Source organism: Triplophysa rosa, linkage group LG20, assembly GCF_024868665.1.
Source record: "Triplophysa rosa linkage group LG20, Trosa_1v2, whole genome shotgun sequence".
NCBI classification, from domain to species: Eukaryota; Metazoa; Chordata; class Actinopteri; order Cypriniformes; family Nemacheilidae; genus Triplophysa; species Triplophysa rosa.
The window spans coordinates 19405561-19427688 of NC_079909.1; the positions used below are offsets into that span (position 1 = coordinate 19405561).

Genomic DNA, 22128 nt, shown 5'->3' on the forward strand with positions numbered 1-22128 from the left:
GCTGGTTTGGTATGTTTTGATGCTGGTATGTGCTGGTTTAAGCCGGTCATGTGCTGGTCCATAGCTGGTTTAAGCTGGTCAAACCAGCATCAAAACATACCGAACCCAGCATATGCTGGTTTTTTCAACAGGGATATCAGAGATGTTTCTCACACTACCTGCCCACTAAGGAGAAAGAGATGTGTTTATTTATATAATTTTATATTTTCTCTCTTTCATGTGCACAAAGGTACAAAATGATATTCATCCAAGAACGACCAATTGACTGAAAAAACGTTTCTCCTGGACGTATGTTGAAACATGTGTTATAGTAACGGGGGGTAATGAGTAATGAGGGTGAAAGGAAGTGATGCAGGGCTGCCTCACGGGCGCTTTTGGAATATTCTCTCTGCCAGCTCTTCTCCGAATGACAGTACCGCTCGCTTTATCACCCGCTGCCGTATGGAATACATATTCATGCCTGTCTGTGCTTCAGTGGGTCTGAGAGCTAACCACACAAACACACACAACATGAAAGCTGAACACTTTCAATATTTTTCTGAACCTCACGCATAGAAATGCACATGCATACAAAATAGCTCTGGACGTCAGAAATGTGGTTTAATCCCTGCCGACGTTTCACAACCCAGGGGTTTGCGGTTCTTTCCAAACCATTGCAATTATGCAAATGGTATAATTGGACTGTTTTCTCAAATTCCTGGCCAGCCAAGACAGATTATTGATCAAGAAAAGAAAGGCGGCGAGGTGGATAAATTAGGAACGAGACGGATAAACAGACGGTCCTCACTGCACTTCCTCACTGGAGGAAATAGATGAGAAGCTATGTGTTCCTATATCTCAAATGGCAGAGCGTTGTGTTAGCAGACTAAAATGATAAAGGCTTGATCCCTGAAAAACACATATACTGATAAACAAACGTGTCACTGAAATGCATTGTAAATGTAAATAAAGTTGTCTGCCAAATGCATAATGAGAACTATAGAAGTCATTTATTCCCACAACATTTTTTATTTGCTGAGATATATTCCCCTTTCGTCTCGTGTGTGTTTTTTATATCTAAGTGTGTACCTTTTGGACTGCATGCCTGCATGCATTTTGGGATAAATGAACGGGCGTGTTTGTGTTTTTTTGTGCGTTTAAGGAGGTTCAATTAATTTGCTAATGTGCCTGTGGTTAAGACAGATGAACCCTTACAGCTGCATTACACTCTTTAAGATCAAATGAACTCGGGCGGAGCAGAATATTAGCAGACAAAAAGCGCACTTTATTTACATCAACCAGATTAAACGGAAGATATTTTAAGACATGCTTTAACCATATACCCATAGCTGATTAAATATAATTTCATTTCTATGCAAAATATTTGGAGCCTAGGTTTAAAGTAGGTTCTTTAATTGCTATTAAAATAATGTCATATTCATTTGTATTCCGTTTTAGTGGTTTTTGTATGCTAGGATGAGTATGTTTGTACGATGTGCGTGTCTGTATGATCAAAATATATAGTGGCAGAAGTGCACCAGACCAAATCTGCATTTCTTATGTAAGACCTAGTGGCTATTGATCTGGAACTAAGAGAGGCTGGCAGAAGCCAGCTCAACCCTGTGTGTCTCCCGAACAGCACTGCCCCCTGGTGGTCAGGAATGTGTATTACAACAGATCTTTGCAAATAAATCAACCATACTTGCCTTCTTTCCAGGAGTTTCCACTTAGATCATGCCCACATCAATTTTATGACCTCCTTTGATATAGTATTTCCAGTTATGAACAGTTATTCAGTATTCTGCATTCATTATGTCTCATTTTCCGTAAAGCCAATAATTTGCTTAACAGTATTGATTTTTTGCTCTCTGCCATTGCTCAGTCCATCTTCTCTTGTTTTGATGTTGTTCTGCACTCAACTCTCGTGGGTTTCATTGTTTCTGTTTTGTCGCACCGCCGCAATCACGCAGCACCTGTTGGACGCCAGGAGGACAAAGGTTTGTTGTCATGTTTGCCACCGCCAGCGTGTGCAGAACATGCACCGCACGGTCAGCGTGAAGTGTGTCTTTAATCGTAACAGAACCACGTTGTCTGATCCCTGGATTACGATCTTCTGGGTTCCTTAGGCCGTTGTTTTTATTTTCTGATCTGATCTGACCTAGAACGCTGAATGCAAAACGCAACAGTAAGCAGTTTTGTTTTCAGCAGGCTTGATTTCTTGAGCCAAATTGACTAGCTTCAAGATATATCACAACATTCCCATATGACTGTGGTGGGAATTGTAGTACTTCGCCAGAAATTGAACACAGACTTTCACAAAATTTCACAAATGCTAATGCATCATTGGTCAAATCTTTTCTATGATGATTTTAAAAACGGTGTAGTATGTTGTAATGTTTAAATGGATCAGATCAGTATTTAAAGACATCATCAATGAGAAACATTTTTCCTTATCTGCTCCATGTCCCTTTAGGATAAGCTGAGGCAGGAGTAGCCAAGTCTGAGACGACTGGTTCTTTCTTTAACCGACAGCATGCCTGTGATATTTAACTGAGCCAGTCCTTCTGTCCGAATCGTCTGTTTTGATTGTGATAACACAATGTAGTCTAATGATCCAAATTTTCTCTGGGCTTTCTGATCTACTTTCTCTTAGTGTCTCTTCTTCTGCCCCAGGCACAATATGTGCCACATAGACTAGAAAACATCATTATCTTGTGACTATTTCTAGCACCGTTTGGTCATTAACCTTATTAAACTTTTATAGTTAGTGTTTCCTCTGGAGAAATAGATCCTTTCCTGACTGTTTCCTCTCTTAGAATAGACCTCACTGTCATTTCCTTCATTTGGATTCATTTACTAAAATTAAGATTTAGTTACATTGGCCAGTTGCATTTTTAATTCTCGCATCTACAGTGATATCATTGGCCCAAAATCCTACTCCAACAAAACTGTATACAAAGGGCTAGTTCACCCAATAAAGCTTACAATGGGTTTGGAACGACATACAGGTGAGTAAAGCTGGGTGAACCATCCCTTTAGACATCAAATATGTTCAGACTGAAAGTGAGACAGTGGGGTCTACCACATATGAGCTTTTTTCCAGATCTAACCCAATTTCCCGTTCTCCAAACATGTTCTGAATGGGTCTAGTTGAAAACACGCTGCGTACATTTGAGGTCTAGAACCTGTAACCTTTCTGTCTCCTAACGCAGCACCTCCAGCTGACCATCCAGGCCCTGCAGGACGAACTGAGAACCCAACGCGACCTCAATCATCTCCTCCAACAGGAGAGCGGCTCGCGGGCCGGAGGCGGCGACCACTTCACCGCCATCGAGCTGACGGAAGAGAACTTCCGCAGGCTCCAAGCCGAACACGACCGGCAGGCCAAGGAGCTCTTTCTGTTAAGGAAGACGCTGGAGGAGATGGAGCTGAGGATCGAGACACAGAAGCAGACGTTGGGAGCCAGAGATGAGTCCATCAAGAAGCTGTTGGAGATGTTGCAGAGTAAAGGGCTGCCCCCAGCGTCAGGGAGGGCTTCGGATGAGGAGGAACAGGAGAGAGCCAGGCGTATCGCGGACGCTGAAGCTCAGCTGGGCCACCTGGAGGTGATATTAGACCAGAAGGAGAAGGAAAATCTCCATCTGCGAGAGGTACAGCTGAGGCTTTACACCACCAGTTTGGCTACGAAGGGAATTTTAGAGCATGCTGCTTGATAGGTCGTTTCAGACAATATTCTTTCAGTCCAAAATGTTTCGATTACATGAGTAAATGTGCTATGTTGGTAAACATGGTGAGACCAAAGAAAATTTGTGTTTGGTGTGGTTTTACAACAAATATAACTAAAAACTATGGTTACTATAGTAAAACCATGGTTAATTTCAGAACCAGTGATTAAGTATATGTAAAATATAAAACAACAAAAATGTATTGATATTGTTGAGACATATTTTTAAGCCAAGCAGACGCAGTGGCGCAGTGGTACTGATGTAATGCGGTCACAGGTTTATATTTCCCGAGGGTTATTTACAACGGCTTCAAACGCGACTGAGTCAACTTTTTCTTTTTTATTTATGTGTATAATTTATGATGCATTGTAAACAAGGCGTTTTTTTCCGATTTTCCCTACCTCGGACTTTAAAATAACGTCTTGAACATTGCTCAAAGTCGGGCATACGACCTCTGAACTCAGGGCAGATCTTTTTTTTGTGTGTTAAAAATGTGTTATTTTGAATAGCAAATAAAAGTTCTTTCATAATTGGAGAATCAAAAACAACTGCAAGGAATCGATTCCAAAAATTCGGGAACCGAACAGCCCTAGATTTTTTTTATTCCCACAAATACAATACAACATGTGTTACATCACATTGCCAGAGAGAAAGAAAGAAAAGAAAGACAGAAAAAAATAATAAAGAAAGAAAACTTCACTAAATAAAGTGCATTTAAACTCAGAGCTCCATTTGTTCCAATGGCATGACATATTTTAAAATCATTGAAAAAAATGCGAAAAGTTTGGTTTACATAAGGCCCACTTCATTTTATGTATATGATATTTACCTAATACAATGAATAACTGTGTAATGTATTGTTCTTTACTTTGTAAATTATCATTTCAGATATCATTTCAAAATACATCAAAAACACTCATTTCCACTATACTTCCCAATTTTCCACTTATATAAATTTCCAAGTCTTTCCGAAATATTCTTGAGTAGATACAATGGTAAAAAAGAAAATCGTTTCTTTTTCCAACTCACGGCAGATCGACCCAGACCTAAACGCGTCATTTGACGTCACGTTCAAGATGCTTCCAGTGAGATTAGCGCGGAGCTACTTGAGCTACTTTGCTTCTCAAAAATCAAAGACGAAAGTAAAAAACATTCATTTTAACATGAAAGCTCAATAATAGAGTGACTTTATTCATTTCTCTCTAATCAAATACCGTTGACAAACCAAACATTGCATGTGCAGTGAGGACCATCTCCTTGAATGTTTTGTTACATCGCGGTCTGTTGTATTTGACAGCCGCTTCTCCTCCAACATTGCGCAGCACGGGGAGCAGCTGAGAGACGCTCGGACACAGCTAGAAGAGCGACTGAATGAAACAAAACGCATGTTTTTGAGACATGTTTGTGCTATTTTAACTTTACACGCCGTATTGAAAAAGCTAGTCGCGGTTTAAAATTGCACGGTCAATCTAGCGCGCGCGCGCATATTGTGATACATACGGTAATCCGCAGGAAGCGCAGAGAGATCACAGCGTCTTGCATTGGATTGACAAAACGTGATTTGTTTTTATTTATTCCATTTTTGTAATATAATATAATATTATTATGATTAAAGGAGACACCGATTAAACAATAATACTTGACGGGCGTCCGACGCATTTATAGAGCAGCAAATAAAACCTTGCGCTAATGGTACTGTAAACCCGTTTGATGTATCTACCTTAACTGCTTGTTTTTGGGAATTACTTTATTATGTAGATTTCTTTTTTTTATACTGTAAGCTACTATAAACCTTTTTCTATGGTAAAAGTCAGATGCTATTAAAACATCATATGCGTAAGGAGAGCCAAACTGTTGCAACCACACAGATTATTTACTTATTTTATTGTTGTAACGTAACATTTCCCAACCCACTATGTAGAAAGCTGAGATGAAATATAAAAATGAAAGAAAAAAAAGATACTGTATAAGTGCACAATATAAGATGGATCCCGATTTTATGATGGATAGTGATGCTATTGATTATTTGTCTTATTGTTTAACAATATTATTTAACCAATTGTTATGTTAAACATGATTTCATCTAGGAGCTTCACAGAAGGAACCAGCATCATCCAGACCCTGGCAAAACTAAAGCCCTTCAGACTATCATAGAGATGAAGGTGAGCCTACATTTTTATCTTGCCATCTTCTGCATTTTATGGCGTACGTATTGCAGCCCTAACAGCGTGTTTAATAAATACATTGCTCTATTGGGTATTATTTATGCCATGCTGTGTTTTAGGAAGTAGAATAGTTCGAAGACAAATACGGAAATAAAATGCATAATATAAACCGAATGGATGAGGAAGACTAGGAGCACTGCAGCATGCCGGTTAATGGCTGAATGAAACTGTAAGTGGGTTTGTGCACTCGGAGGCAGACAGAGACTCGTGCCAGCACAAGCATTACACACTGCTCTAAAAATAAAGCATGACCTCATGTGAGGCATGTGCACACCCCTCGGGTTCTCTCTGATTGGAGCTAAATTTTACCCACTGCGCCCATGTGACGTGAAGGCACAAGGATCGACTCATTCAAAGTGCTGTGCACGTCTTAACTTCTGAATCTTGACACAGCACGGTTTCCACGCACCCGAAGTAGTGTCAGACCAAGAAAAGCTTTGCGTCCGCTGTCCCGATCCACCTGTAGTGGCATTTAAAGCTGCTTTAACCTTTAGCATCACTGGTAGTGCTCTGTTCTCTCTCTCTATTGGCTGAGCTGGGATGCTAATTCTGGTGCCATGGGAACAGGTGGAGTTGTTTACATCACAGAGAGCTCAAATGCAGGCATGGGAGAGGATGACAAAGGCTGAGAGAAACATGATCCGTTTGCTTTTTTGCTGAAGATGGATTTTATCCAACACAGAGCAGCACGGTATAACGTTACATATGTATAACATTACATCCTTTTGTTTGGCGAACAAATAGCACCGGTAGAGAGTATGGCACATTTAAACTGGATTTTTAAGACCCTTAAAAACATTAATGATATGCCGAGCTACGATTATACAGTCTGTTCGCTTTCAAAGGCCTCGCGTGAAAATGGTGCCTGTCGATGTCAATGAAAACAAAAAAGGCAGAAAGAACGAGCGAGCGAGCGAGAGAGAGAGTGCGCTAATGGGAAGGGCGGGTTACCAGCGAAAGCTTGCGAGCAGAAAGCCGCAAACATTCTCCTATGTCTGAATGGGAGATGGACCATAGCTAATGCCAAAGACGCTGTATTATTTATTTAAAAAGCAGAAGAAGCTGCAACGCTGCAACTCTCATCCTCGCAGTCCACGGGCTGAGCAGAAAGAAGCACACCCGCAGCTCTGTGTCCCAGAGCATCTCTCCGGCAGGCTGGATGTGTGCTCACTACTACCAAATGGTGATTAGTTGCTGATGCATTAGCATGAGAGAGACAGATTCTGCTTTGGCTATGCAGCAGTATTGCAGCTATTCGCTCGCATTGCTGCTAGACAACGCGATTTCACGTCTGTCTGTCTGTTGGGAACGTGGCTTGGGAAGCTTCGGTCTTTAGAATCGCCCCAAAGTTGTCATACTAGCTTAAGATGATGGAGCACAGCGTGGCTAATTTTTCCACTAAATTGTTTGTCCAGGACACCAAAATCTCATCCCTGGAGCGCAACATTCGCGACCTGGAGGATGAGATTCAGATGTTAAAGGCGAATGGATTGCTGAACAACGAGGATCGAGAGGAGGAGATCAAACAGATGGAGGTCTACAAGAACCACTCCAAGTTCATGAAGACCAAGGTAAAGTAACTTTTTTGCTAACTTGACATGATACGCTGTCACAATCGCACACAAAAAACGTATTCATGTAAGACAATGGCAAAGCGATAACATTAGAGGTTATTGTGATAGTTTTATTTATGTTTTGACACCAAGTTTTACTTTAGCATGTGATTTTACTGTCTGTTGAAGAAATGTTATTTTCATGTGTACAGTTGAAGAAATTGCATTAAAGTGATTTGATTAGTGTCCACGATTCCTTTTGAGTGGCTGTAAAAGCTCCTCTTTCACTTTTGCATATAAACTGTAAATAAAAATAGTGTTTTAGTGAAGACGAAGTGAACGTGCTATTGAGAAGATTCATGGCTGGCTTACTGAATGGCGATGATAGATTTGCCGAGTAATGCTAGAAGCGGCGATATTAAAATAGGAACGGCGTAACAATTTCTCACGGCTATGCTGACAATACGTCCTGTCAAAACTCATCTGTCTGTCTGTCTGCTGTAGTAACACTTTATTATCATTTCTTCCCCTATTTACATCTCAATTCACGTACTTCTACTGAATCTTCTGTGAAATGTTTTGCCGATGTTAAAGTATACACACAGGCCCGGTTTCACAGACAAGGCTTAAGGCTAGTCCCAGACTAAAATGAATGTTTGACCTGTCATAACTGAATAAAACTTGCCCAGAAATATCTTAAAATATGTTAGTGCCATTGTTTTAAGATGCACACCAGTAATGTGTTCTTCTAAGGCATTTTTGTAAAAGCGACATAAATATCTTAATTCAACGAAGGCGTAGTCCTGGCTTAAGCTAAGCCGTGTCTGTGAAACTGGGCCATAATGTACGATGTTAAAGCTTTAATGTATACAGTAAGCCAGTACGTCCATCATCAGTATTGGTACATGCTACAGCATCCAAAATTGCATTTGATTTCGTATCAGAGGATGATCACAAATGTTTGGGAAGTATTAGCATGCACAGATGCAAACTAAAAAATTAATTGTTGGCCGATCTACTAGTAGGGTAATTTCATGGTTTGTTTATCGATGAGAAGTTTCTAGTTTGTCTGAATACTTATTGGCTTTGTCATTCTGCACATTGCTTGTTGTTTAGTGGAGATGGATTTCCATGCATGTGTGCGTGGGCATTTCAGTGTGATGTATTTGCTGTAGCTAACTTGTTCGTTAGGTTTTGTTGTAATATTTATGGAATTTATTTGATCAATAATGGATGTGGCTGATGTATATTAAATGGTATTCAGATTATGTAACCTTTTGTAAGGCAGTATACGGAGCATACTAACACACTGACTGCTGGTAAGGGCTTGTCCACACCGGGACGATAATCGCGCACGTTTATCGTCGACGTTTAACGCCTCGTGACTAAACAAAGGGCTCCAATGTGAGTGTGCACATTCATTTTTTGAGCGTAATTTTTTTTTTAACGCCTCAGGCTCGTTTTTTTTCTTTGACACGGCGCGTTAAAAACTGGCCGACCAATGAGGTTGACGCTTTTGTTCACGTGCCTGGAGCTGCTGAAGTAACAGTAAAACCCGACTTGGTGGCGCTCAAGCACAAAACAGTCTTGCCCGAGCACACATTTACGAAGAGGAAGCAAGATTAATTCTTCTTTTGTGTGACAAGCGAGTGTCAGAAGCATAAAGTTGCTCAGCGCCACCTTGTGTACGAGGGTATTTCTGTTTTTCATTACTCGCCATCTGTGTCAGGGAGTGAGTTTGCATGTTCACTCGGCTCATCGCAAGTGGAAATCGTTTGGGTTTGAACGCCGGAAAACGTCTCGAAAAAACGCTGGCGATAAGTGCGTGCGATTATCGTCCCGGTGTGGACAAGCTCTTAGATTGTTGTTTTACTTTAGATTGTTAAATACAGACGTTGTTGTCATAAACAAGGGTTTAAGGATTGTGTTGAACTTTTTAGTGCTAAAACGTATATTTTTTTCTGACGCTAAAATGACCTTTTTTAGCTGTCGGTTGCATTGAAATAACACTTTAAAAGCAAGCAAAACTAAACCTTCACAGAAAACGTTCTCACTTCTGCTCTCTGCCTCTTCTTTCTTGCTGTCTTTCAGATTGACCAGCTAAAGCAGGAACTTTCCAAAAAAGAGTCTGAGCTTTTGGCTCTGCAAACAAAGCTGGAAACTCTGAATAACCAAAATTCAGACTGCAAACAGCATATCGAAGTGCTTAAAGAATCTCTCACTGCCAAAGAGCAACGTGCTGCCATCTTACAAACTGAGGTGATTCTGCCTGTCTATCCACTACCCCTCCATGCGTATTTCCATTTATCCATAGCCATGTGAAATTGATTCATTGATCACATTTGTCTTCAAATATACTCATATACTCATAAAAACATCTTTTTATATGAAGCCATGTATTGTTGTTCATGTTTTCATGATGTAAAACCTAACTGTTGTCTTAGTCTTCTGTACTTGTGTTCTCCTGGCTAGGTGGATGCTCTAAGACTGCGACTGGAGGAGAAGGAATCGTTCCTTAACAAGAAAACGAAGCAACTGCAAGACCTTACGGAAGAGAAGGGAACGCTGGCCGGGGAGATCAGAGATATGAAAGACATGCTGGAGGTCAAAGAACGCAAGATCAACGTCCTACAGAAGAAGGTAAATCACCAAGTCCAAAGGATAGGTTAAACTAACTAAAAACATTGGCCAAATTGTCAATATAGGCAAGCAGGGACGGGGCAGTGAGGACTTGATAGGAGGCGGAGCTTTTGAGTGAAACCATCCTTTTAAATCCAACCTAATCTATAGTACATTCATAATTTATTACAGATGAACATTCCCTCCACTCGTGCCATTACAGGCGTCCCACCATACGTCACATTGTGGTGTAAAATGTGCCTTGGCTTTCTTGGACAGTGACCGTTCTGATGGAAATGATGGCTGAAAGATGATCCATCAGATCGTGTAACTTGCGTCCCCTGCTCAGGTGTCCACGTTTTGTGCTCTTTAGGTCATCCATCTATGTGCGTTGGCCTTGAGTAGACCTGCATGTGCTTTCTGAAGCTTCGTTCTCACCATAAAATACATCAATGCTATAAAACACAAACAAACGCTGGTTTGTGGCTGCTGTTCCTTAGACGACAGCTATTAGACAAAAACGTTGTGTTTTTGTGACCTGTGCACTTGCTGTTTTGATACTAGCAATTTGGGATATTCATAACTTAGTTAATTGCCTCATATTGCTTTTAAAACGTCATATTGAAGCTGTAATGAGCAGAGCGCTTTTATAAACGACACGTTCTGCTTATTATCAAGCTACCAAACATGCAACTGCACGTTCATTTAAGTTAATTTAAACGTTTCTATTTGCATTAAAGTATGATAAACAGACTCGAAAGAATGAAAGTAGTTTCTGAAACTTTGGATCGCTCAAGCAAATGTTTGAAAAGCGGTGCTAGAGCCACAGTGTTTGCGCTCTTCAAAAAAAATAACGATTGCATATTAAACTGGGACAACAGAAAATATTTAAACATTTGAAAGTGACACTCGTCACTCTTAAGTGGTGTTTCACTTTCGACATATCTGTTTGGATAATATTATAAAGGTGAATAACAGATCGCAATACAGAACAAGGCGCACCTAAGATTGATTGAGACACTTCTGGGTTTGCGATCAAAGGAGGTCCACGTTTAAAACATGGAATAACGATGAACTACATGGCAAGTTACATCTTGTTTTACCCTTAAAGGTGGAGTGGTTGATTTGGAAAGGCGCTAACTTTAGCCTGCTAGCACGGAAATTTTAATCCCACCCTCTATGCTTTCGCCGTCCAAACACATGAATGTTTTTCGTAAATCCACGTAACGAATTACAAACTAAATCCATTAAATTCTTCTCCAAGCATGTACATACCTGTCCAAAAGAACATGGTATGGTCACCCTTTGCCTGCCGGAGCTGTCTCCATCGTGTAAAAGGTGAACCGATGTTAATTCGAGTTTTTCCTCTTTCATGATCCAGATGTTTTTTCGTCACTGCTTTTTCAAAAACTGACTTTCGTTTTGTAGCTTTACTTGTCGTTCCGCAGGAAAGTTTGATTGTTGCAGATTGTCCGCCATTCTCCCTACATTGACACAGCGGACGTGAGCGTGCTGCGGCGCTGATGACGTATGATGTCTGCGTGAACGGTGCGCAGTGGTATGCAAAATACGTTGGCTGAAAATGTACACATGACCAGTCACAGCGTTCGGCCAGAACGTTTTGATTGGGCGAACGTTTTTTGGTTCTACTCCCTTCACAGAAGAAATATAATTATAAAAATATTATGTGACCACTATACTTCTTGATTGCTATCAGGATGTAAAGAGATTTCCGACCAACGTGACAAAAAATGTTTCTGGACAGGATCACCCACCCTGCCTTTAACCTCTCTCACAGATTGAGAATCTTCAAGAACAGCTGAGAGATAAAGATAAACAGCTGGGTAACCTGAAAGACAGAGTGAAGTCACTCCAGACCGACTCCAGCAACACAGACACTGCCCTCGTCACGCTGGAGGAAGCGCTGTCTGAGAAGGTCCAGTATACCACTAATATCAAGATTTATTCATCACATACACAGTTATGAGAAGAATACAACTTGCAGTGATAAAAATGTAGACTACAGCCATGTGTGCCCTTTAATGTCTGCAAACTGAAGAAATGCTTTCAACAATCTTGCTGCACCAAAATCGTGTACGAGTAAATCAGTTTGAACACAGTTAAAATGTACAGTTTTTTCAGACCACTTACACTTTGTTTCACCGGGTGGTGTTGTATTGCACGCCGAGAAAAGCCTTTTCTTAACATTACTATAAAAGAAGGTCAGCGTCAAAGTTTGACCTCTTCTTAATGCTCTCAAAACAGTTTGAGAAATTGCCTTCCACAGCTCGTTGCCCACGACATATTTATGTGACGCTAAGCGGGACTTGTTGACTAAGAATAAATTGCACGCGCTGATAATGCGGTCTATTTGCATACGCTTGTCTGCGGTGTTTCAGATTCTCCAAAGCAATTATGCAAATCGGACAACTTCACAAACACGCCCATAAAATTAGCATTGAACCCAATTAGCAGTTTCCTGTTTTGCAGGCTTGTTCTGAGTGGGTTGTGAAGGATGCAGAACGCAACCATGATGCTTTGCAGGGACTAAAGCATCGCTTCACGACCGGCATCACTGGACATGAATTGTCCGTTATTCATCATTTGATGAATTACCGCTGCCAAGAACGATAGAAAACGTTCACAGATTGCATGAATAGCGCAAGTGCATACTGATGTGTGTGGAAGAGGAAAATAAAGAAGTTTATTTATTAGGAAAATTAGTGTGAAAAATAGAAAGGATTATATCATGCTCGATTAACCACAAGCGGCAGGTTTAATGAAGTGCTTTTGCCACAGGAGCGAATTATCGAGCGTCTAAAGGAACAGAGAGAGAGAGAGGATCGCGAGAGGATGGAGGAGGTGGACTCGTATAAAAAAGAGAACAAAGACCTTAAGGAGAAGGTGAACACTTTACAGCTGGAGCTAACGGAGAAAGAGGTACATCTGTGTGTCCGTTTCCTCGCTAAAAATTCCAGATTATGATGACAGCTGTTTTTCTAGCTGATAAACCACCCTAGTCCAGCAACAGACCAGGAACCAGCTAGTAATATCAATTTGCTGTTTAAACCAACGAATACCCCCTGTTCCAAAACACAGCTGCGTACCATTTTATTGCAGGATTTGTTGCGTGTGTGTGTGTGTGTGTGTGTGTGTGTGTGTGTGTGTGTGTGTGTGTGTGTGTGTGTGTGTGTGTGTGTGTGTGTGTGTGTGTGTGTGTGTGTGTGTGTGTGTGTGTGTGTGTGTGTGTGTGTGTGTGTGTGTGTGTGAGTTTTTCGGAACTGTCAGCTCATGTTATGTCTCTCTTGTCCTCCAGTCAAATCTCATAGATTTAAAAGAGCACGCCTCCTCGCTGGCCTCGTCCGGTCTCAAAAAAGACTCCAAACTCAAGTCTCTGGAGATCGCCATCGAGCAGAAGAAAGAGGAATGCAGCAAACTGGAGACGCAGTTACAAAAGGTGTGGTGGCCCTTCTTTACTTATAATCAAATCATATGTATTCACGACTCACATTTTTAAATCTACCAACAGCTTTGTTAACGGACAACTTTAGTCTACCTCTATACTGTATTAACATTCAATGAATTCATTTCATTGAATGTGTTTTCTGCATCAGCACTCATCTTCGAGGGCATCATGGGAATTTTGTTTTATCCATAAGATAATAACACTGCTTAAATGCTGTCGGGTAGGCAGCACGCTTAGATTTGAGACAAAATTCTTCTGTTGCTCTCTGGTTACTTACATTCTCTGAGCTAATGTGAAAGCTTTCCTGGGTCTCCTCCTTCAACCCTCCTCTCCTCTTCAATCCCATAATTCCCTCCTTTGCAATGTAGCAAGCAGAGCAGCTGTTCAGTCAGATGAACAACCCTGTAAGTGTTTCTCCGGATCTGTACTTAGTACGCCGTGAAAGCATGAGGACACTTTACTCAGTTTGTTACTGGATTTATTTCTCTTCTGTTTCTGGAGATCTGTATAGAATTGTAGTTTGTGCTTCAGCGTCCTACATTATTTAAATTATGGTCTGATGTTTCAATTCAATATACATATTAGGGACAGTTTTTTCCTAAAGTCTGGGTTATGGTGGAACGGTTTGGGCTTTTGTTGTTGTAGTACCACCAATGGCCTGCAGGATGCAGCGGGTACATATTATGTATGATGCAAAAAATATAGAAATATATAAGAATAAATAAAAACAAATCATTTTATTAGTAAACATATACATTACAGAGCATGACCATATATTGCAGCAATTTAATGATGTAAATTATAATTATTAGTAAATTGTCCTCTGTAGTTCAACAACATTTGTCAGATATAGATCTTTCCAGATTTTTGCATCCTCAATATTGGCCCGATTCCATTGTTAAATTTTTTTTGTATTTTGTTATATATTAACTGTGTATAACGTCAGTGGTCGAACTAATAATATAAAAATCTCTTTTATGCTGATGTCTAATTATATGATATTTATGTTGAATATGACATTGTGAGACCCGTTCAGAATGTTTTAAACATAGCACGGTATATGTTTCCTCATGCTTCCATGTGTAAAGTACTCATTTGTGTCTTTGATGTGATACCCGGATACTCGGACACATCCGTCTGGCTGTTTGAAAACACGTGCATTGCAAAGAATCCTACCATTGAGCCGAAGAGCAATAATAAAAGCACCTCGACTGCATGTTGCATTGCATGTTCCCTTCGCTTCCACTCTCTGGAATCTGTTCTCACTTCGGGCTGCCTTTGTTACACAAAGATGTGATACAGTTGCACACATAAGCTTGGATGATTTACGCTGTATCGTTCTTCACTTTTGCTTTTATTAAGTTTAATAACTTGAATAATTTATCAGTCCTAATTTTAACATGATTTCTCATATTCACTTTCAACTGCATCTCGTTTTGTTTCATCTTCGTGGGAGTCAAATAGTAAAATATGATTTAATCTTTTTTTTTTAATGTGAGATATGTTCTTTGAAGCGTGCCTGTTTTTATTGATCTGCTTCGTAAGATGTGTCTTGTTTGTCGTGATCATATTGCTGCTGTCTATAAAGAGGTGTGCCTTCATACGTTTCTGCATTTCTTTAATTGATGTTGGGTTTCCATGGCGATCCCCATACAGAAGGCCCATGAGGTGGAGGTACAGCAGATCACACGTGGAAACCCAGAATACGTGGACCGGGTGAAACTGCTGGAGAAGGAGGTGTCCTTCTACAAAGATGAGTCCAGCAAAGCCCAGACGGAGGTCGAGAGGTTACTAGACATCCTGAGAGAGGTGGAGACCGAGAAAAACGATAAAGATAAGAAGATCGCAGAACTGGAAAGGTAAGGATGAACTAACCTTACGGGCGTTCTAACACGGATGCCTGTTGTAGTGTGAACATGACCTTTTCGGAAACACAGTTGACTTGTGAAATGAATATTTCTGATTGTTTTAAAGAAGGCCTATGCTTAGATTATCATCAAATATGCTCAAATTAAATGTTTAATACATGAGTTAGGGAATCGGATAGTGAAGAAAATTACAGCATACATATACTGTATACATACTGGGGGGAAGCATCCCAGAATGCATCTGGTTGGTAGAAAGAGTGTACAAAAATATATATAAAACATCTTAAACACATTTGGTGACTATTTTTTATTTCAGTTTTAACAAAACCCGTATATTCTTGTTTATCGTACTGTATGTAAAGGTGGAACTACTGACGCCTTTCAAAGATGGTTTTACAATCCGTAAAATATTAATATTACATAATGAATAAATGTGTGCAAACATTTAACTGGTATTATTAAACATATCAATTCAGGTTCAAATTCAAATTTTATTATAGCTTAAGACGGCTCACCATGTCTGAATTTCGATCCAGGTGTTGTCGATCTGGTCTCGTATCGCAGCGGCAGTGTATTCTCAGTTTACAATCGTCTCTGGTCCTGACAGCATCGGTTCACAATTTTTCTACTGTACCGCCTCGTATCAAATTGGTGTTACGTCAAAAATCTGCTTTTGATATTCATGCGGTACAAACCAGACTGCACTCTGCTGTCAATAATTCATCTGCTAGAGGAGAAAAATGGTGACGGTTGCGAATATTTGCGGTGTATAGCGAATATAGCTGTTCTCTGTAATGCTGCATTCATGATGTCATCAGTAGTTCGTGTTTCTGACATGTTTTGAATATTGAGCTTGTGTTAGTGGTGGTGGATCGCCTCTCTCTTCCTGCGCTTTAATGTTCGCCTCTCTCAACAGATCCGTGTGTGCGTGTGTTTAGCATGTTCATGTACAACTGCTTCTGTATAAATTTGTATATTTACACTTTCCGTTGTTTATTATTATTGGACCGTTCGTAGTCTCTGCTGTTTTCTGTTCAAACTGACAAAGATTCGAAGTTTAACTATGATGTTAAATATAATACAAATTAATAATCATTTTAAAAAGTTATTTCTCTCCATTTTTTAAAATCATTGTCAGAAGGGATTGATATTTTATAAGTAACGTAGTAAATTGCGGTGGAGTGAACAGGAGACTTCTAGCATTAAAATCTGTGTCAGTGTGAACTGTCTGTGATAGATTCGGGCATCTAAACCGGTTCTTTAAAGGTTCTTCAGCTCTGATTTAAAAGTCTTGTTGCTTTTTCTCAGTTGTCATGCACATGCTTTCGGTGTTGATGTGGTGCGATTAATGGTGTATTTCTGTTCTTTTTTTTTGCCGCCTCGCCGACCCTTTCTCTCTTCTGTCACTTGTTATGACCTCCTCCTCCTCATGTTCTTCCACCATCCTTCATATTCGGTCCTTTTGCTTTTTCATCCCTCTATGGCATATCTTAATTCTATCCTTCATCTCTATTCCATGACGTCATCTGTCTGTCTATCCCCTCGTGTTCTTTCACGGGTCATGCTACTGTCCTTCAACATTACATCATTCACTCGCTCACTCCTTCCACTGTATCCTCATAACACCTTCGCTGTGGCCCAGCCCTCCTCCCCCCGCTGCCCGCCCCTCGCCCCGCCCTGGTGGCAGAGCCCCCTCTGACCCTCCCCCCTCAGAGTCCGCTGCCCCCCAGCAGATTGGGGGCATGATGTGGGACTTCCTGGGAAAGTGAGTGCTCTGTCCTGGCACCACGGCCCGGCTGCATTTATCTGTTGGCATCTGCCATGCTTTCTGTGGCCGTCGCTTTGGTGACTCTCTGTTGCATGACTGTCTGTGTTCCACTGGTTTTGCAAACAACAAAGCGTTAGGTCATTTCATGCAATGAAAATGTTTTACATTTGAAATATGTAAAAATCAGTGGATGTACAGTAGGCTCAAACAAATGTATGTTGAAGTGTGTGGCTCTGTTGTAAACTCGAGCGCGCTGCTTCGCTGTTTATTGTCTACATAGGCAGCTGACTTCTATGACAACATCGTAACCAAATTCAATCCACATATACGATGCACAAATGATACTCAATTACTACACTGCAAAAAATGACTTTCTTACTTCGTATTTTTGTCTTGTTTTCCTGTACAAATGTCTAAAAATTCTTCAATCAAGATGCATTTTCTTGATGAGCAAAATGACCTGTCTTGTTTTTAGACAAAAAATATGACATTTCAGTGAATTTGTGCTAAAAACAAGCAAAAAAAAAATCTGCCAATATGGGGTAATAAAAATAATCTTGAATTAAGTTTGACATTTTAAGATGATTTTTCTTACCCCATTGGCAGATTTCTTGTTTTAAGCACAAATTCACTGAAATGTCATATTTTTTGTCTAAAAACAAGACTTATTTTCTCAGGTCATTTTGCTCATCAAGAAAATGCATCTTGATTGAAGAATTTTTAGACATTTGTATTGAAAATCAAGACAAAAATACTAAATAAGAAAGTCATTTTTTGCAGTGTATTAAAATGTTGTCTGAAATAGTGCCATTGCACAAAATGAACCTGTTTTCTGTCTATATTTAAAAAGATATTTTATTCATAATTAACTCGTTCCTGACTTTCTGTGCCCTATACATTTTGGGCAAAATGACTTTTGATGTCCACAGACGCGTGCCTAGCTAGGCGGCTCACTAGGGTTTGGAACAGAGTCCATGTGTACATCAGGTGTCATTATGTGTGTTATGTATTTTGCGCATTGGTAAAACAACATTTTTTGGCTTCACGTGAGATGTCTTTCATTCTAAATCCAGATGGTTGCTCGGTTTCAGTATGATTTTGTTCACGTTGCGTAAAATGTGTGATGACTTCACACTTGGCATGACATCATGTTCATTGGACATCAAAACCCAAATCACATTCACCCGAAAATGCACATTCTCTTCTGTGAAACACAAAAGCAGGTGCAAAATGTGTTCCCGAAATGTGTGCCATTAAGATCCAAAAACGACCGTCTTTACACAAAGCTGACTTCCGCAGACTAGTTGTGTGGACTACTTTTATTTCTATTGGGTATTTGGTGCTTGACAGCCCGTACTCGGCGTATACTTTGTATTGTAAAAACCACATCAACATTCTGTAAAATGTGTTTCACGGATGAAAGTGCAACACGTTTGTCATGTCATGAGGGAGAATTCGTGATTATACTTTCTGGTCTGGTAATCTTTGACATACATGCATCTGGGATCTCTGTAATGTTTTTAACATATTTTAAACACAACTCCCTAACACCTATTTCACATGCTGATCTGCTGTCTTTCCCCTCAATCATGTCTTTGCTCCATAACAACTCGATCCTCCTTTTAAAGTCTGTCCTCTTTACTCACTGCTTTGTCCTACCCTTTATTGAATGGTTCCCCTCCATCCTCATCCACCTCGGCCTGCGAAACTTCCACAACGGTTGTCTTACCGGCCTGCATGACACGATGTGCAGCGCTGCCGTGTCAGCTCGGCTCTGAGCTGGGTTCTTCTTTGGCCTTTACTGCTCAACTGAGCGCTCTTGTCCCATTGCTGCATGTTGGCGCTTTCACGGGCCGCTGCAGAGCTGAGCTCAGTGGCTTTCACTGATGATGATGCATCCTGCATTATTGACCTCAGGACCCATTCTGAACGGCTTCTCCTTTCTCACGCGACTCTTTCCAGCCGGTAATACTTTATTTCACTGAATTCTAAAGGTTTTCTTTCTCGACTTGTTTTTCCTCTTCCTGTCACCTGTGGCATTTTCCACTTCCTGTTCCTGCCCCTCCTTCCTCCCTCCTGTTTCTCTACCGCCAGTCTTGCTCCCAGGTAAGTTTAGCATTCCTCAGGTCAGACCTGCCAACCCGATCTCACGGGAATTGTGTTTTACGAGGTGGCCATTTTGTTATGCATTTGTATGAAGTGAATGAGACGTAAGGAAGAAAAGCAACAATTAAGCTCCGCCCCTAAACGTACACAAGCAAATCGTACGAATGACGTCGTATGAATTAGCCATGACTTGACTTGACGCTTGACTCTGATTGGCCAGTCTTGACATTTGCAGGTTCGTTATTCCCATATAACACCCTCTCAAAACTATTAACACACGGTACCCGGATGCATCATTTTGACAGGTTTTTTTGACAAATTAAATAAATGCATTTTTAAATAACAAATATGACATTATATATTTACAAATGATTGAACCAAATTGCCTGTTCTGAATGTCGTTTCTTAACGTTAAAACCGAAAGTAAACGGCTTTTCCTCGCGGAAGGTCTGCCTTCGGTAAAAATGAGCGAATAAAATATTTCAAATTCACATTTCATGTCCAGTTTTTTTCTCATGTGGCAAGTAGCCATGCAATAAGCAAGCAGGCGGCTGTTATCACGAAATAAGATACAAGACCACACTGTCAGGGCTTATTTCTGCGATAACAACCGGCTACCTGTACATTATTCCTTACGTAATATAGTCACAAATATCCATGTTGGACCGTCACACACTCTTAAAGCCTGCAAGGCGTGCTGAGCAACCGCGCCTGTGAATTGTCTCACCTCAAGATCATAAATGTCTCGTTTGTGTCTCATGGTTATGCTAAAACTAGAAGCGTTTGTTATTTCACGGTGATGTTGTTCTAGTTTTTCATTGTGTGGTTATTTGTGTTTGTTCTTCGTATGTATTTGGACACTTGGTCACACATTTACATGCTGTTGCATTAGGCATTTCTCTATCTGTGTTTTACCATCTGGTGCAGTTGTAGTGGATGTGTAAAGTGTCATTGTGCTCACATGTGTCCCGGCAGAATAAACACAGGTGTAGTGAATCACCAACAATGGATTCATGTTTGACAAGCATAAAGTGTCCAAATACATTAGTCGCCGTGTACCACCGAAGGACACTTCAATAAATACAACTAGTAAAATCCAACAACGCTGACAATATTCTGTTTGTTCTCAAGGCAAAATAAGGATCAAAATAAAAAGGGCCCAGGTATCAAGCTTGGCCCTCAGATGGACAAGAAAGTCACTGGAAACATCTTGCAGGATCACCGCAAAGATAATCCTATGGACAATTCAAAGGTGTGTGTGTCTATATGAAGGGATACTTCACCCAAAAATGAAAATTCTGTCATCATTTACTCACCCTCGAGATGTTTCCAAATCTGTATACATTTCTTTGTTCTGGTGAACACAGAGAGAGATATTTAGAAGAATGCTTGTGTAAATAAAATGAAAATTATGTCATCATTTACTCACCTTTGGGTTGTTCCAATTGTGTATAAATGTCTTTGTTCTGATGAACCCAGAGAAAGATATTTGGAAGAATGCTTCCATTTCCATTTTGCCCCCCATTGACTCCCATAGTAGGAAAACATACAATGGTAGTCAAAAGTGCCCCAGAACTGTTTGCTGTCCTACATTCTTCAAAATTTCTTCTTTTGTGATTAACAGAACAAAAAAAATGATAAAGTAATTTTTCCTACTATGGGAGTCAATGGGGGGCAAGATCTGTTTGGTTATAAGCATTCTTCCAAATATCTTTCTCTGTGTTCATCAAGAAAAAAAGAAATGTATACAGATTTGGAACAACTCGAGGGTGAGTAAATGATGACAGAATTTTCATTTTTGGGTTCCTTTAAGTGTTCGTGTATTGAAGATATCTTTGTTTTGAGTAACTCAGTACTTAAAGGGATACTTCACCCAAAAATGAAAATTCTGTCTGTCATTTACTCACCTTCGAGTTGTTCCAAATCTGTATACATTTCTTTGTTCTGATGAACCCAGAAAGATATTTGGAAGAATTCTTACATTTTTTTTGGCCCCCATTGACTCCCATAGTAGGAAAACATACAATGGTAGTCAAAAGTGCCCCAGAACTGTTTGCTGTCCTACATTCTTCAAAACGTCTTCTTTTGTGATTAACAGAACAAAAAAAATGATAAAGTAATTTTTCCTACTATGGGAGTCAATGGGGGGCAAGATCTGTTTGGTTATAAGCATTCTTCCAAATATCTTTCTCTGTGTTCATCAGAACAAAGACATTTAAACAGGTTTGGAACAACTTGAAGGCGAGTAAACGATGACAGAATTTTCTTTTTTGGGCGAAGTGTCCCTTTAATAAAAGATTTGTTTTTGATCCTGTTTTCTCAGATGGAAGAGTTGATGAATGTTCTGGAGAAAACAAGACAGGAGCTGGACGCCACCAAACAGCGTCTGTCCTCCACACAGCACTCTCTGTCTGAGAGAGACGGACATCTGACAAACCTCAGACACGAGCGCAGGAAACAACTCGAGGAGATCTTAGAAATGAAGTGAGAAATCTTAAACTGCAACTATTTTTTGAATATAGTTTGTAGGTTATTGTCCTAAAAGACGTCAGGAAATTTGGATTGTGCGTATATGTAAATTTGATGTGTTTCTCTTCACAGACAGCAGGCTCTGCTCGCTGCTATTAGTGAAAAGGATGCTAACATTGCTCTTCTGGAGCTGTCGTCCTCCAATAAGAAGAAGACACAAGAGGAAGTTCTGGCCCTGAAAAGAGAGAAGGACAGATTGATGCATCAGTTAAAACAACAGGTCAGCATGTTTACTAACATAACTTAAATGTCCAATGTGTGTTTATTACGAGGATCTATTGACAGAAATG

The 22128-nt window shown here is 40.2% G+C and overlaps 1 protein-coding gene across 6 annotated transcripts in view; it reads left to right on the top strand.

Annotated features, from left to right (window-relative positions):
- erc2 (ELKS/RAB6-interacting/CAST family member 2) overlaps positions 1–22128 on the top strand; it is a 41871-nt gene that overhangs the window by 14134 nt on the left and 5609 nt on the right. The window contains exons 3-17 of one of the 6 annotated variants that reach the window (XM_057361652.1): positions 1950–1976; positions 3192–3629; positions 5792–5866; positions 7345–7500; positions 9574–9741; positions 9955–10122; positions 11900–12037; positions 12901–13041; positions 13418–13558; positions 13936–13971; positions 15224–15426; positions 17078–17200; positions 20441–20561; positions 21633–21793; positions 21911–22058. In XM_057361652.1, the coding sequence (XP_057217635.1) occupies positions 1950–1976; positions 3192–3629; positions 5792–5866; positions 7345–7500; positions 9574–9741; positions 9955–10122; positions 11900–12037; positions 12901–13041; positions 13418–13558; positions 13936–13971; positions 15224–15426; positions 17078–17200; positions 20441–20561; positions 21633–21793; positions 21911–22058 (2244 nt within the window). Of the gene's footprint in view, positions 1–1949; positions 1977–3191; positions 3630–5791; positions 5867–7344; positions 7501–9573; positions 9742–9954; positions 10123–11899; positions 12038–12900; positions 13042–13417; positions 13559–13935; positions 13972–15223; positions 15427–17077; positions 17201–19297; positions 19310–20440; positions 20562–21632; positions 21794–21910; positions 22059–22128 lie in introns of all 6 variants that reach the window. The other 5 variants (XM_057361655.1, XM_057361656.1, XM_057361654.1 and 2 more) reach the window with 5 other exon arrangements.